Here is a 16,625-nt window from a genome sequence, read left to right as displayed (position 1 = left end):
ACTCTCTGCCTTCAAGGAGCCTGCAAAGAGAAGAAACAGCCAATTATCTTGCAGTAATTGGCATCCAAGTCCTCTGAAAGAAGTCAAGATAATAAAGAAAATAAATATTTTTATAAGATAAAATGGAGGACAGCTTTGTAAGACCATAGAAACATTGGTTTAACCAAGTATAGGTGAGGAATGAAGTAAAACAGCCTTATTCCATGGAAAACAACTCAAGCTAAAGAGAAAGCTCTATGGGGACAGGAGCCACTTCTGTTTTGTTCATGGATTCAGAGAATGCCTCACACATAGCACATGTTCAACTTGCTAAATGAATGAGCAAATTGATAGTGCTTAGATAATACTTGAGGAGTGTTTATCCTGTGTTAGATGTTGCACTGGGTGTTTTAAGTGTATCAACACATTTAATCTTCACAATCACTTTTGAGATACTATCAGTACCAGTCCTTATTTGCTAATGAGGATGCTAAACTAAGCACAGCTAAGAAACATGCCCAAGTGACTCTAGTTAGAAAAAGGTGGAGCTAGACTTTGAACCAAAGTCCTCTGGATCTATAGTCCATGTATTATGCACATTATATTTTAAAACTAGAATGTCTTTAGCTTTACTAAGAAAGTGGGAAGCCTTTTCTATTTTTTGTTTTAAATTTTGATTATTCAATGACACCAAAGTAGCACCCTTGATATATGCCATTTCATTCCTTCTTTCTCTTCTTTTGCCTAAATAAAATGGCAAACTTGAAAGCATCTAACACATTGTTCAAGGGCTGTGTATTCCCATTCTCTCTCTTTATTTTAAAACTTCACCCTTTTTTCTTCTTCCTTTTCCTTCCCTTGTCTTTCTCTTCTCTTTCTTGATTTAAATATCTCTTTTCCTTATTCTTCTCCTTGAAATCAAAGACAATTAAACAGATATAGGAGAAAAACAGAAGAGTTTCTTCCTTTTACACTTTGCCTTAAAAGTAAGACATCATAGCAATAAATATTGAAATAGGGTTTTTTATCAAAGTTGCATTAAATTAAACAAATCATATTTTTAAGAATATTTCCCCATGTTTCCCCAATATACACCTTTTAAACACATTTGGTATAAGATAAAAATGCACACATGACAAGGAGGAATGTTCCATAATTTCATCATGCTTATAGTACAATAGAAGAGAAAGATACACATATCTTTATTATAAAAGTAAATTATATATATGTAGAAAGATATGTGTATATTTCTCTTCTACTGGTCTATAAGCATAATGAAGTTATAGAACATTCCCCCTTGTCATAAAGGGCTTCCCAGGTGCTGCTAGAGGTAAAGAACATATCTGCCAATGCAGCAGACAGAGGGGAAGCAAGTTCAATCCCTGGGTTGGGAAGATCTCCTGTAGAAGGGAATGGCAACTCACTCCAGTATTCTTGGTTGGAGAATCCTGTGGATGGAGGAGCCTGGTGGGCTATAGTCCATAGGGTTGCAAAGAGTCAGACACAACTGAAGTGACTCAGCACACACATAAGTAAAAATGGAAGTATTTATGAAATCAGATAGGAGATTAAAAATTGTTATTAGATTAGGTGGGCTTTATGAGGGAGGTTTTAGTTTAAATTTTTACAGAAGAATAGGACTTTGGTAAGTGGCTAAGGAGAATAGGAAGTAAGGCCTTTTAGGCTTAAGGATATAGTATGTGCAAATGACAGGGAAGACTGTTTAGAAAAATGTCTTATGTGCCTGAAGCTAAGAGTGTATATGAGTCTGGATAAGTTGACTAGAACCAAATATCAGACACCCCTGAATACTGAGCCACACAACTTTGGCTTTCCTCAACAGGCAATGGAAACCCCTGAAGGTCTGGGACTAACGTGGGCTCCTACTCTTGCTTATGCTGGTACAATCTACTGTCCACAGAACAGTCAAGGGTATATTTTAAAATGTCAGCTAGTCCCTCTGCATGTAACTGTGTTGTGGATTCTCATACCACTCAGAAGGAAAACAAACTCTCACTATAGTCCAACTACACCTGTGATCACATGCCATTTCCCTCCTAATGTTACTTAGGATGGGTAGCAGTATAATACTCAAAGGCAACTAAAAATGTGGCAGGGAACATACAACAGACCTGACCATCACAGAGGCAAAGATGGATGTCTCCAAATTCAAGACCATATCTGGGGGCCCAGGTTCAACTATACTCTCTGTCTTTTGCTGCAAGAGGATGATGCTACAAAGTTTGTTTGATACATGATTTTCCCCTATCATCTCCCTCATGATCTGTCTCCCTTGTTGTTGTTCAGTTGCTCAATTCAGCCCCATGGACTGCAGCTCGCCAGGCTTCCCTGTTCTTTACTGTCTCCTGGGGTTTGCTGAAACTCACATCCATTGAGTAGGTGATGCCATCCAACCATCTTGTCCTCTGTCGTCCCCTTCTCCTCCTGCCTTCAATCTTTCCCAGCTCCAGGGTCTTTTCCAATGAGTGGGCTCTTTGCATTGGTGGCCAAAGTATTGAAGCTTCAGCTTCAGCATCAGTCCTTCCAGTGAATATTCAGGACTGATTTCCTTAAGGATTGACTAGTTTGATCTCCTTGCAGTCCAAGGGACTCTCAAGAGTCTTCTCCAATACCACAGTTCGAAAGCATCATTTCTTTGGCACTCAGCCTTCTTTATGGTCCAACTTTCACATCCATACATGACAACTGGAAAACCAGTAGCTTTGACTTTACGGACCTTTGCTGGCAAAGTGATGTCTCTGCTTTTTAAAACGCTGTCTAACTTTGTCATACCTTTCCTTCCAAGGAGCAAGTGTCTTTTAATTTCGTGGCTGCAGTCAACTGTCTGCAGTGATTTTGAAGCCAAAGAAAATAAAGTCTATCACTGTTTCCATTGTTTTCCCATCTATTTGCTATGTCGTGATGGGACTAGATGCCATGGTCTTTGTTTTTTTAATATTGAATTGTAAGCCAGCTTTTTCCTGCCTAGAGAACCCCATGGACAGAGGAGCCTGGTAGGCTACAGTCCATGGGGTCACAAAGAGTCAGATGGAATTGACTGAGCACACACATACAAGGAATATGACAAAAAGGGTATATTTGGAGATAGATGAAATTGAGTAATAAAAGAATCATATATACATGTACATGAGTAATCAGTCATGTCCAACTCTACATGACCTCATGGATTGGAGCCCCCCTAGGCTGTTCTGTCCATGGGATTCTCCGGGCTAGAATATTGGAATAGGTTGTCATTTACTACTCCAGGGCATCTTCCTGATTCAGGGATCAAATCTGCATCTCCTGTGTTTCCTGCATTAGCAGGCAGATATTTTATCACTGTGCCAACTTACCCACATTATTATATGTTGTGTTTCCAGTACTTAGTATAGTCCTTAGTACCTAGTTCAATAAATATTTGCTGAATGAATGAAAGTATATGGTACATTCTCTAACTTATAGACAAGTGGCTTGCTTGCTTCACAAAAAAAAAAAAGATTTTATTTTGTAGGAGAGACATATATTCCTTTTGAAAGTGAAAGTGAAAAATCACTCAGTTATGTCCAACTCTTTGTGACCCATGGAATTCTCCAGGCCAGAATACTGGACAGGTTAGCCTTTCCTTTCTCCAGGGGATCTTCCCAACCCAGGGATTGAACCCAGGTCTCCCATATGGCGGGTGGATTCTTTACAAGCTGAGCCACAAGGGAAGCCCAAGAATACTGGAGTGGGTAGCCTACCCCTTCTCTAGTGGATTTTCCCAACCCAGGAATTGAACCAGGTTCTCCTCCATTGCAAGCAGATTCTTTACCAACTGAGCTATCAGGGAAGACTCTAACCAATCTATTTATTTATTTAATTGAATAGTTCATTCAATAGATATTTCTTGAGTACCCACTGTGTACCAGAACTTACCAGACTTTGTATCTGGAAATAGTAAGATAAACAAAACATTCCCTAGGAGAGTTTATAGTCTGGTGAAAGAAATAGATATGCACACAAATAGTTGTAAAGCAATATGATAGTTTTATTAAAAGGAATATGTATTGTGACCTCATGAAACAATAGGGCAATCTGTTCAGCTTGTTGAAAAAGCAAAGGGGATTCAGGAAAGATTGACCCAAAATGCATTTTAAAGGATGAATAAAGAGTTTTGAGAGTCCTTTTTACTCTACTCAATTAATGTACTATTTAATTTTTCATGATAATAAAAATATTATCTTTTCTTTGTGTGCTTGGCTTTTAAGATCTGTTTCTTATTTATGATATCATTTTATTTGCTTTGCTAATTATTAGTCCTTTATTATTATACTGGTTTTATTGCACTCAATATTCCTAAAAAACAGTAGCAACAACTATGAAATAGATGTCACTGAGAAGGTAACAGGCCAATTAAATATTTATTTATGTTTAAAAAAATAAAACATCATTCTAAGTCCTGAATAAGAGAAAATAACTTAAGTAGTTTCATGGTTTTAAATTAGACTTCTTACATATCAAAACTTGAAAGCTATCTGTTCAACCATAGACTTATTTGCTTCATCATCTTCTCATTGTTTAAAACTCATTTGTGATGCAAAGTGAAAGTGAAAGTGAAGTCGCTCAGTCCTGTCGGACTCTTTGTGACCCCACTGACTGACTATAGCCTAAGAGGCTCCTGGGTCCTTGGATTTTCCAGGCAACAATACTGGAGTGGGCTGTCATTTAAAGAGAAACAGCAAATAGTTGATTTTGCTACCTGTTTACTAAAGTGTAGTAGTTTTAGCCCTTGAATCTCACTCACATGGAATCAACAATTGCATTTTTAAGAAAACTCCCCACTGGCAGGGGTCAAGGCATCTTCTATCTCCTTTAATTTCTTAGAGTTATAAACAACACAATTTATTCCTCTTGTAACATGAAAATATAGGCATTGGTGAAAGTTCCATTAAAAACTAGCTGCTGGCAATTCAAACTCAGTGTGACTAAAAGAGCTTCCAGATTTGAATTATGAATTTGGGGGTGAAACAATGTTCTTTCATTACATTATTCATTTCCTACTAGAAAACAGTACTTGAAATCCTGATTTCATTAAGAAGAGGTAGTTAAAAATACGTTGGTGGAGTTGTTTTATTATTACTATTATTATTCTTATGGTAAATGAGAACCAGTCTCAAGCAGAGCTGAACATGCCTGCAACATTGTTTCTGGAACACAACATAATTCACATTCAAAGAGGCAACAGTCCTCTTGTGAAACAAAGTGGAATCCGTTAAGTAGACTCCCACGGTATCCCAAGCTTGGTGAATCACTAGGTACAATCTCTCAGTGAAAATTCAACATGACTGTTAGCCAAGTACCCACAGGAGTTTCTCTCTATGTATAAGATTGTGATCTTTCCAATCTATAAATATAGTCATACAATTCAACAGCTCCAAATTCTTCAAACTCTCCTTCAGCATAAAAAGCTAAACATTTTTTTCAATACAGTTGAGTTCATTCTATCTGCCTAGAGTTCCGTTTCAATTTTCTCCACTCCAGGCCTCAAACTTCACAGTCCAGCAACACTAATCTACTGTTAGAGCCTAGAATACATGCCATGATCTTGCCTTTCCTCATGCCTTTGAATATATTGTTTTCTGTACTCAGATGATGGTCCCCTTTGGTAAAACTATCTGTTAAATCATCTTCCCCTTGCCCAGGCAATTTTAAATACACAATTTTCTGTGTCACTGCAGTTTGCCCAGGCAGTTCTAATATTCCCAAGACTGTATTATAATTGTTTGATATCTTTCCTCACACAAACACATACAAAGGTCTTGGAAGAGAAAATCTCTTTGTTTTTTCAGCATTTAGCATAGCATCTGGACAATAAAAAAGACCCACAAATATGTCTGTGTGTATTTATATATATATATATATATATGTGTGTATTTATATATATATATGTGTATTTATATATATATATATGTGTGTATTTATATATATATATGTGTGTGTATTTATATATATATATGTGTGTGTATATATATATATATACACACACATACATACATACATACCGGGGAAGCCCTATCCCTAGTATCTCAGCCAGTAAAGAATCTGCCTGCAGTACAGGAGACCCAGGTTCAATCTCTGGGTTTGGAAAATCTCCTGGAGAAGGAAATGGCAATCCACTCCAGTATTCTTGCCTGGAAAATCCTAGGAACAGAGAATCCTGGAAGGTACAGTCCATGGGCTCTTAAGAGTTGGAAAGACTTAGTGACTAAACCAAACCATATAATGCATACATATATATATATATATATATATATATAATATCACTTAGATGTGGAATCTAATAAAGCAAGCAGAACATGTAAAAACAGAGTAGACTAGTGTTACCAGAGGCTGGGAGCTTGGGAAATTGCAGAGATTGTTGAATAAGGGTATAAACTTACAATCAGTAGACAAATAAGTTTTGTAGATCTAATGTACAACATAGTAACTGTAGACAATAATACTGTGATATAACCTTCAAAGTTGCTAAGGACTAGATCTTAACTGCTCCCACCACAAAAATGATCATTTTTTAATAACAGTATTCTTTATTTTTATGATAGTACTTTAAAAAGCTTTTGTTTACTTATTTTTGGCTTCGCTGGGTCTTAGTTGCTGCGCATAGGCTTCCTCTAGTTGTGGTGAACAGGGGCTACTCTCTTGTTGCAGTGAGTGGGCTTCTCATTGCAGTGGCTTCTCTTGCTATGGAACACAGGCTCTGGGGCGCGTGGGCTTCAGTAGCTGTGGCACATGGGCTTAGCTGCCCTGTGGCATATGGAGTCTTCCTGCACCAGGGATCAAATCCATGTTTCCTGCACTGAAAGGTGGATTCTTAACCACCTGATGACCAGAGAAGTCCCCAAAATGATTATGTGACATGATAGAAGTGTCAACTACCGCTACGGTGGTGATCATGTTGCAATATACAAGTGTATCAAATCTACACTGTTGTACACCTTAGACTTACACACTGTTATAGTTCAACTATATCTCAATAAAAAATTTTTTAAATATATACATAAATGAATATTGTCCACTATTAGAAATAGTTACAATGCATATAAGATAAAAAATGTTAGCTGATATTTGCTGAGTACTTATGTCCAGTCTAATGCAATGTGCTACATGTGCTTCATCTCAAATTCTCACTGCAGTCCTGCCAGGTGGATTTTATTGTTTCTATTTTGTTCTTGAGAAAACTGAAGATCAGAGAGGTTAGTAGAATAGGCCACACATTGTCATACAGCAGAACCAGATGTGAATCTAAAATCTGTCTGACTCCAGTGCTAGTTTTTTCCCCAGAACACCCGACTGCTTTTGATTATTGTTAAGATCTTGAAAGACACAAATTAGATTTTGATTTATTCTTCTCCATTTCTTTCCAGCTCCAAGTACAGCCCAGTACGGAATTACCGGGAGCGCTGACGTTCTTTTCTCCTGCTGGTACCTTGTGTTGACACTGTCCTCTTTCACCAGCTTATTCTACCTGAAGAATGCCATTCTACAATAAATATAAAGACCCATAAAAGGCTTTTAAGGATTCTCTGAAAGTGCTGATGGCTGGATCCAATCTGGTACAGTTTGTTAAAAGCAGCGTGGGATATAATCAGCAGTGCTTACATGGGGATGATCGCCTTCTGTAGAATTGCTCATTATGTAAATACTTTAATTCTACTCTTTTTTTGATTAGCTACATTACCTTGTGAAGCAGTACACATTGTCCTTTTTTTAAGACGTGAAAGCTCTGAAATTACTTTTAGAGGATATTAATTGTGATTTCATGTTTGTAATCTACAACTTTTCAAAAGCATTCAGTCATGGTCTGCTAGGTTGCAGGCTGTAGTTTACAAAAAAAACGAATATTGCAGTGAATATGTGATTCTTTAAGGCTGCAATACAAGCATTCATTTCCCTGTTTCAATAAGAGTCAACCCACATTTACAAAGATGCATTTTTTTTTCTTTTTTGATAAAAAAGCAAATAATATTGCCTTCAGATAATTTCTTCAAAATATAACATATCTAGATTTTTCTGCTCGCATGATATTCAGGTTTCAGGAATGATCCTTGTAATATAACTGGCTGTGCAGCTCTGCTTCTCTTTCCTGTAAGTTCAGCATGGGTGTGCCTTCATAAAATAATTTTCTCTTCATCTCCAACTAATAAAATGTTTTTGCCAAATTCTATAACTTGAAAGCAAAAATAAACCACAATGATAAAGTTAATACTAACTATATCCTGTCTCTAAAGAACAAAGGAGCTATCAAATTGTAAAAATCTCTTCCCTCATTACCAATAGGGTTTTGAGAATTTTGCCCCATGATAGCTCAGCTTTGTGATGAAAACAATTTAACTAATATAGTACAGGTAAATCCACTGTATGATTTCTTTAGTTGTAGCTAAATGTTAGATCCACTTTGGGAAATAATTCCCTTTAAAATGATAGCACAGTCCATCCAAAATTGTCTGGCAATACAGCATCTTTTCCTTTCACTATTACAAGCCAAAATTTTTAAGGTAGTTTGTCAGAAAGGACACAAAGTCCAATTACCTAACATTAAATGAGATGGTAAACGTTCAAAATTAATTTGGTTCTGTGGCAAATAAGTTGGTATGCTAGATATAGTGTTCCTGTGGACAGGAGCATTTTGCATATTTTCCAGCTGAAAACATTACTCAGTTGATAGTTTGGCATACATGTTGTACAAAAATGCTCCAAAATATAACAAATATTCCATCCTAGTATGCAGCAGATCAATCCCTGAAATAACTAATTCTGTGGTTAAATCTTTCTCTGTAGCCATGTCAGCTTAAACAAGCAAAGCTAAAATGAAAAAAAAAATCATGCTTTATTTCTTACATGGTATATGTAAGATGTGTTCAAATGAAGACAAGCCATAAGTGATGAAGAATATCTTAAAATAAATTAATTGCTAAATTATCATGGATTTTAAATTATTTCTATCACAAAGAATGAAAACTACACTTTTGAAGGAAAATGCTGTTATTCTACAAGTATTATATTACAAGAATAGTTCAATGGTTTACTCTTTACTAAAGACAGACTATAGCCTTGAAAGCCATTTGCAAGTTTGATAAAGTTACCAATTTTACTATCCCTAGAGAAATTTCTACAAATAGTTCCCTTTTGCAAGTTATAACAACACCTGCTAATATAGTTAGAAACAAGATATTTAAGATATCTAATGTAGATAAGTAAAATATAAGTAAAATTTTGTCCCAAAGTATACCATAAATCTATTTTAATTAGAAATGTGAATCCTAAATGAGGAGGCATATATATACAACATTTCCACAAAATGGCAATGATATGGCACAATGCTATTAAATTTACTGTAATAATTTATTATGTTATTTTGACTGATACACTAAGAAAGGTTTTTACAAAAACCACATATTACATTTTAACTTTGATTATTATTGATTTGCTTTTCAAAATCTTTTTGTGGAATTGGTGAGTAAACTACAAAATATTTTTTGTGTGTATTGCAGCTTTAAAGTGGCACACTCCATAATAATCTACTTACTAGAAATAGTGGTGCTACCACAGAAGTGTTAACCATCAGTACCATTGTTTGGGAGAAAGAAACAGATCAAGAATGCATATTATACAGTGATCGCTTTCCTAGAGTAAAAATACCTCCTCTTTGTAAGGTTTGTAGGGTAAATGTGAGGTAAACTGAGGTATAAACTATGGATGAACCAAATAATTAGTTCAAAGTGTTGTCATGATTCCGAATTTGTGGAGTCTGGTGTTTTTCCCATAGAATGTGACAGAAGTACAGTCATAGCTCAGTAGCTATATGTATTTGCCTTTATGTTAGAAGAGATTTTCTTGAGTGACATTTTTAAATAGAGGAGGTATTCACTATGTTTTTCTGTATCAAGCAGCATTTCTAGTTGTTAGGCCCCTGGACAGAGTGAAATCATGAGTATTTATGAGTTCAATATTGTTCAAATAAGGCTACAGTATTTGCTTTTTTGTGTGAATGTATTGCATATAATGTTCAAGTAGATGATTTTACATTTATGGACATTTGAAATGTCTGATTACTCCATTTTATCAGTCCTGATTGTACAAGATTGTTGCAATTTCAAAATAGCAGTTTTATGAAACTGATTTATCTTTTGATCTATAACAATTTTTCTAGCTATTCATTTCAGCATTATATTTCTACAGGTTCGATTTGTGGGACTCTTTTTGTTGCCCCTGAATTTTTTTCAAAGAAAGAAAAAAGAAAAAGCAGTTGAGAAAGTAGAGTAGAAAGAAAAAAGACTGATGGGGGAAAAGGTAAAGGGGAAAGAAAAAAAGCAAGGAAGGAAAAGAAGGAAAGAGGGAAGAAGAAAGGAGAGGCTGAGAGGGAGGGAAGAGCCAGAATATTAGGGTAGTCGACATAATTCACTTGCATTCTTTTAACTGCAACTGGTGTAATTATGTTTTATTTACAATGATCCCATTTGAAACATAAATCCTGTTACACCATTGAGTTACTATTATGCAGCAATTGTATAATGAAAAGTACTGCCCAAACTACAGTATTGTGTTATGGCGGGGACACTACAAGATTTGAGAGAGAGAGAACATCAAACTTAAAGCCACTGTTGGGGAGTTCAAACTTAGCTGAAAAATTAATGCTTCATCATAATATTTAAGCTATATCTAGAAAGTAGACTGGAGAACTGAGAAAATTACCAGATAATTCAGGACAATATATATAAATACCCCAGTGTGTGAACTCAGAAAACTCTGAGAAATTTATCAAAGCTGATTATCTATATTGATTAAATTTACTGAATAACTGTTAATTTATCCATTGTGCTTAGCTTTGTGACACAGCCGAAAGTTATCTATTTAATCTTTTCAATAAAAATTGTTTTTTGAAATTCAGAAATGATTTAAAAAGAGGTCAGGTTTTTAACTATTTATTGAAGTATGTGGATGTACAGTATTTCAATAGATATGAATATGAATAAATGGTATGCCTTAAGATCCTTTGAATATGTTTTTACTTTAAAGACTGGAACAAGCTCTTCCTGTCTTTTAGTAAAACATCCATATTTCATAATCTGATGTAAAATATGTTGTACTGTTTCCAATAGGTGAATATAAAGTCAGTTTATCAATTAAAATATGTGCTTGACTCATTTGAAAATTCTACTAATTTGAGGGAAAAGGGAAGAAATAGTAAATATATTTCTGCTATTCCCTTCTTTCTGTTGCTTCCACTGTACCACACTCACATGTCTCAGATACTCCAAAGCAACACAAGATGAAAATGTTAGATACTACAATTTAAAAAGGATCCACTTTGTGGCCATTCCCTCTGTTACTGCTTCCCCAAAGGTCTAACAAGCTGAACTACATCTAGCCTGAAGAAGAAAAAATGCATCACGGTAAGCAACACAGACTGATGATGAAATTTCGTTGGTTTTACAGACTAACCGTCTGAAAATGGAAATGCCTATAGAAGTTAGGCAGAGAGTACAATTTCATGAGATTGCTGGGTATCAAACAAGGAGTATATTCCACTTCAAGGCATTCAGATACTATTTCAATAAAAACACCTTGCTTTCCAAACAAAATGTGATTTGACTGAAAGCCCATAGTTTGTAACAGCTGTAACATTTGTGTAAAACGAGGGCCACTCCAAATGAATGATTTAACCTCTCTTTTCCAAATCTGTTCATTTATACTCATCATGCAATTAAAAGGGAACAATGTGGTAGATAAAATAACAATCTGTGAAAAAGATTTACACTTGATGCATTAAGCTATTTTGAATCAGTATCGGTGTCATTGCCATTCTGGGAAAACCATATCTACCAAATCTCTTTCCCTTTTCAAAACCAAAAACAGGCACAAATAAACATCTTATTTTCCCTCTGGCTCATTATTTCTCCCTTTGTAATTTCTATTCTGCAAACAATCACATGGAAACATAAGTATCAAGTCTCAGACTCTGAAAGCTAGCATGTGAAGCAGAACTATTTTTCTCTCTGAATATCAGAGGTCAAAACACAGATACTTCAAAATGACATCCAGCTACTTGGAAGATAATTACTTACTTTTGCCTGGCAGGCAGAAATTTAAAAATTTTAAGAGAAAAACTTCCAAGAATAATTCATTCAAGATAATGTAATTTGATTCAAACACCAGAGTGTCAGTGTACTCATCCTGAACTTTCCAAGAAGCATACACCTTCACACTCATATGCACTTTTTCCTAATAATCCCAGATTTATGGAAAATATTTAGAAATTGACATATATAGTAGAAAAAGAAAAAAAAAACTGGCAAATGAATGAAATGAATACTTTGCATTCTTCCTGGAAAGGAAGAAAGAAGGAATAGATTTCAGTTTTCTACCTAAAAGCTCCTCCCACAGTTCTCCTAAGACTACCATGACTCCCCCAAGGCCTTCAGTCTAAGAATTCTACTCATTTCTGCTCAGCTCAGAGACAGCAGTGTCAGCTAGAATTACTTCTGAAGTGTCACAGCTATCTCTATCTTGAATTTTACCATGGCAAAATTTAGCAGACATTAAATGTACTTTAAAACATTATTATTGTCTCATTGATGAAATAAGATTCAGAAATTTTAAGTCACTTGCTGAAGGTTATGCTTTTACTAAGTGGCAGATTTGAACCAAATATGCAATGCAGAATACTCCCAATTTGTTTCAATATCCATGAGCCTCCTTAGAAATAAATATGACCACATTACTAGCTTCACAAACAAATATATGTACATTTATATTTATATACAAGTAACTTTATTTACATGTAGATATTTTTTTTCCCTTTAATGCCATCCCTTTGTTTTCCAAAGCCTCCAGAGATTATGTGGTTTAAAGATGAATCACATTATACATCTCATCTAAAAATTTGGGTATGCAACTGGACACATAGCCCTTGCTAATATTAGGCCCATCACACCAAATGGAGGCTCTTGTCATAAAGCATATGTATATTTTATATATAGCATTTTGCAAAAGCCTACCAAGTTTTGAATAACCCACTGACTATTCCTCAGGCATCTGCAATCAACAGAATTCTTAGAAATGGTGAGTAGAATATATACACACATTTTTTAAAATACACAATAGAATACTGATTTTAATCTTAAGCGATGTTGTTTGAGCCAATTTATGCCAAAATACTAATTATATGCACATCTGTTTGTGCTGGGGCAGGAGAATGAGAGAAAGATTCTAATTTTAGAAATTAAACTATATACAACCTAAGGAATACACTTGCATTTTGTTTTCAAAATAGAAACATAATGCAGATCCTGTAAATGTCACTCTAGTCTGAAAAAACAGAAAGCAAAGCTTTCACATACATGTAAAATGAACACATCAATTCATTAATGAAGGATGCGGCAAATCTGGGTTCCATCCCTGGGTCACAACAATGTGGAGAAGGGAATGCAACCTACTCCAGTATTCTTGCCTGGAGAATGGCATGGACAGAGGAACCTGACAGGCTATAGTCCATGGGGTTGCAAAGAGTCAGATATGATTGAGTGACTATCACTTTCAAGAAGTTACAACGGGATAAAAGGACAATCCAAAGAACAGGAATATTTATAGATTAAGAATATTGAAATTAATATGTTTATAGAGGCAAAACTGGATTCTTCCAGAGTAAGGAGAAGAATTAAGTTGTAACCTTAACCAACAGAACTCATATATGTGTTGGATGACAAGATATACTTTGCCTTGCTATCATTACAACTTGTAAAATTGTTCAAATGCAGTGAAAAGTGGAGTCCCCATAGAATCAGAACCAGGTAAACTTCAAGGGTGTTTGCTAAGGAGTGCCTGGGTTTTTCATGCACACAGCTTTTTCCCTAAAATAATGAGATGCAAAAGTCTTAAAAGCACATGAATTAAATGAATTGCCAATATTTTAAGGTTTGATAATATAACCTCTATTGTAATGATTCAGATAAAACCACATTATCTATATCTAATATTTTACATTTTCTGTATTCTAATTACTCATTTTCTTCCTTAATCACAAACCAATACCCAATAGTTTGGTACATATAGAGGAGAAATAAACAATTAAAATATAACAAGGATGACATTCTTCAATAATCTACCTTGTTGAAAAGTGAATATATTTTGAACACTTGTTAAAAGAAGAAGTTTTTTATCATTTGCAGGGAGGAGCATTTAATTCTTGGGATAATAGGAATTTTTATGAAAAATAAGGAGAATGAAGTAACGGTTAAGACGGCAATATCTCTTCAACCAAATACAACAGTAATGTTGAAAACACTGCAAGACACCATTGAACTGAATGGTCTGCTTCCACTTACTGCTAATGAACCTCGTCCTTGCAAATTTTGGTTTGGTAGACGCTACAGGAGGTAACATGGTTCATTAGGCTTTCAAAGCTTTAAAATGTTAAAGGAGGTGGTTTTCCTCCTTCATTTCAAGTGAATTGCTAAAAGCATCATGATGTTCCTCAGTGGAACTTTGAATTTGTTAGTTTCTTTATTAATTTTGACTTTTTTACATTCAAAAAAGTTAACTTTACACCAAATGCAGCATACTTCAACTTCCTGCAGGTTTGAATTGTGCTTAAGCAAATATTCCAAGCACATGGAATTTCCTGAGAAAATTTCAGGACCTTATTTTAGAAAAAGGACTTAAGCAATATTCTTTACAGACTGGAATATGCTAATAAAAAGAGCAATTTTCTTGATTGCACCCAATAGAATCCATAGAACTCTTACATAGTTTTCTAAAATGTAGTTTTATAAATAGTTTTCATAAATGTAGGTTGCAGTTGCCCTGAAACTTAACATCTCCCTACTACACATTTGACAAGTGACCTGGCCAAAAATGCGGTCAATAGCTTATTTATGACATACTCCTTAAGAAATTGTTGCCAGATATTTGAAACTGCTCCAAGCTGATGTCTTTCAAAACAAAGCACATACTCACACATACAAACACAAAATCACATTGCTGTCAGTGATCTGGAAAATAAGCTTCCAAGCCAGCCATGTGGTGTTCTGGATAATTCAAAAAACGAAGAAGAAATGACAGTGCAGCCAACAGTTTCTGTTTAAGTTTCATTTGCTAAGACTTTCGTGTAAGTAACATCTTGTGATTGAATTAATCAGAAGGTGGCACCTGCTTTAATTGCTGATATGGAGAAAAACAGATTTTTTTTGGAATAAAATTTATTTTTGGAAATACATTTTTCCTGTTGATACTATGTAACTAGTTTATGATGCTTTTGAAAGTCTTACTATCTAATAATTTTAAATGTTGACAAGGAGAAAGACGGGTTTTTTTTTAACTTGGAATAATTTTTTTCCTGGAAGTGTGTATTTCCAATTTGTAGATAGACAAACTTGCATGTATGTTCACAAATTTCTATTCTCGCATAATTCAATTGTAACAATACATTAACAAAACCTTTATGGTTTAATATGTGATGGAAATACATCTTTCACCAAGTAACACAAGAACTTATATAATGATCTCAATTTTTACACTGAGGTACTCAGCTAATATCTCAGGCTAGCATCATTTCAAGAAGAATCTAGCATCTGTTGATTATGGATATGTTAAAAATCAACTTAGTTTAGAATAAGAAGACATTATTTAATTTTTGTCAGATAACTCAAAATGTTCACATGTCACATCCTTTCAGGCATTCATTCTACAAGAAAGTGTGATTATATAACCTTTGAAGAGACTTTTAAAAGGAATTAACTGATAGAGTTAATCTGAATATTTAGAAGACAACTACCAAACTGGAGCAAAAGGTCTCTGTTTCTCTAATGCTTTCTCTAGGAGGCCAATCTTACCTTAAATTTGAAAAAAGAGAGAAGGAGAAGAAAAAGAGGGAAAAGAGGAGCATGACAAGGACGGAGGGAGGAAGAAGCAAGGGAGGAGGGAGGGAGAGAGAGAGAAAAATTAACAATGTATTTTCTGTTCTGAAAAATAATAGGGAAATGTTCCCAAAGAAAGACTGTGTGTGTGTGTGTACAAACTGCTGCCCAGATCTATATTGAACAACAATGCCTTTTCTTTGCAATATGACTTCAGTTTCCACACTTAGATTACTAAATACGGTAAAGCAAATAAAGTTTTCTATTCTGTATTTTGCAATTGTCATTCATCTTATTTCTTTTAAAGTTTAATTGACATTCATCTATAATAGATTTTGGGTATTATATCATACTGTTTTCTGAAGAAAATATGACCATTTCATTTTATCACACATAATGAAAGAGAGAAAACATCCATTGCTCTGTGACGTGGAGAGTTAATAGTGAATTCTCATAAGAAATTTCTTAGTAATAAAATCTGAATTTGAATATGTTCAGATCATATCAGTCGCTCAGTCGTGTCCGACTCTTTGCGACCCCATGAAACGCAGCACGCCAGGCCTCCCTGTCCATCACCAACTCCCGGAGTTCACTCAGACTCACGTCCATCGAGTCAGTGATGCCATCCAGCCATCTCATCCTCTGTCGTCCCCTTCTCCTCCTGACCCCCATCCCTCCCAGCATCAGAGTCTTTTCCAATGAGTCAACACTTCACATGAGGTGGCCAAAGTACTGGAGTTTCAGCTTCAGCAT

General features: G+C 35.1%; 1 protein-coding gene across 5 annotated transcripts in view; it reads left to right on the top strand.

Moving 5' to 3' along the window:
• The window catches only part of NEGR1 (neuronal growth regulator 1), a 1,037,762-nt gene extending 1,021,618 nt beyond the window's left edge, over positions 1–16,144 (top strand). For all 5 annotated transcript variants that reach the window (XM_086390573.1, XM_086390567.1, XM_086390577.1 and 2 more), the window contains one exon: positions 7,383–16,144. In XM_086390573.1, the coding sequence (XP_086246699.1) occupies positions 7,383–7,507 (125 nt within the window). In that variant the 3' untranslated portion in view covers positions 7,508–16,144. The remainder of the gene's footprint in view (positions 1–7,382) is intronic.
• Positions 16,145–16,625: the final 481 nt, after the last annotated feature.

Source organism: Bos grunniens, chromosome 3, assembly GCF_055505025.1.
Source record: "Bos grunniens cultivar Pamir isolate PY7600 chromosome 3, Bosgru_T2T1.0, whole genome shotgun sequence".
Lineage (NCBI taxonomy): Eukaryota > Metazoa > Chordata > Mammalia > Artiodactyla > Bovidae > Bos > Bos grunniens.
The sequence above is the reverse complement of the archived record's forward strand: the minus strand, read 5'-3'. Positions and strand labels throughout refer to the sequence as shown.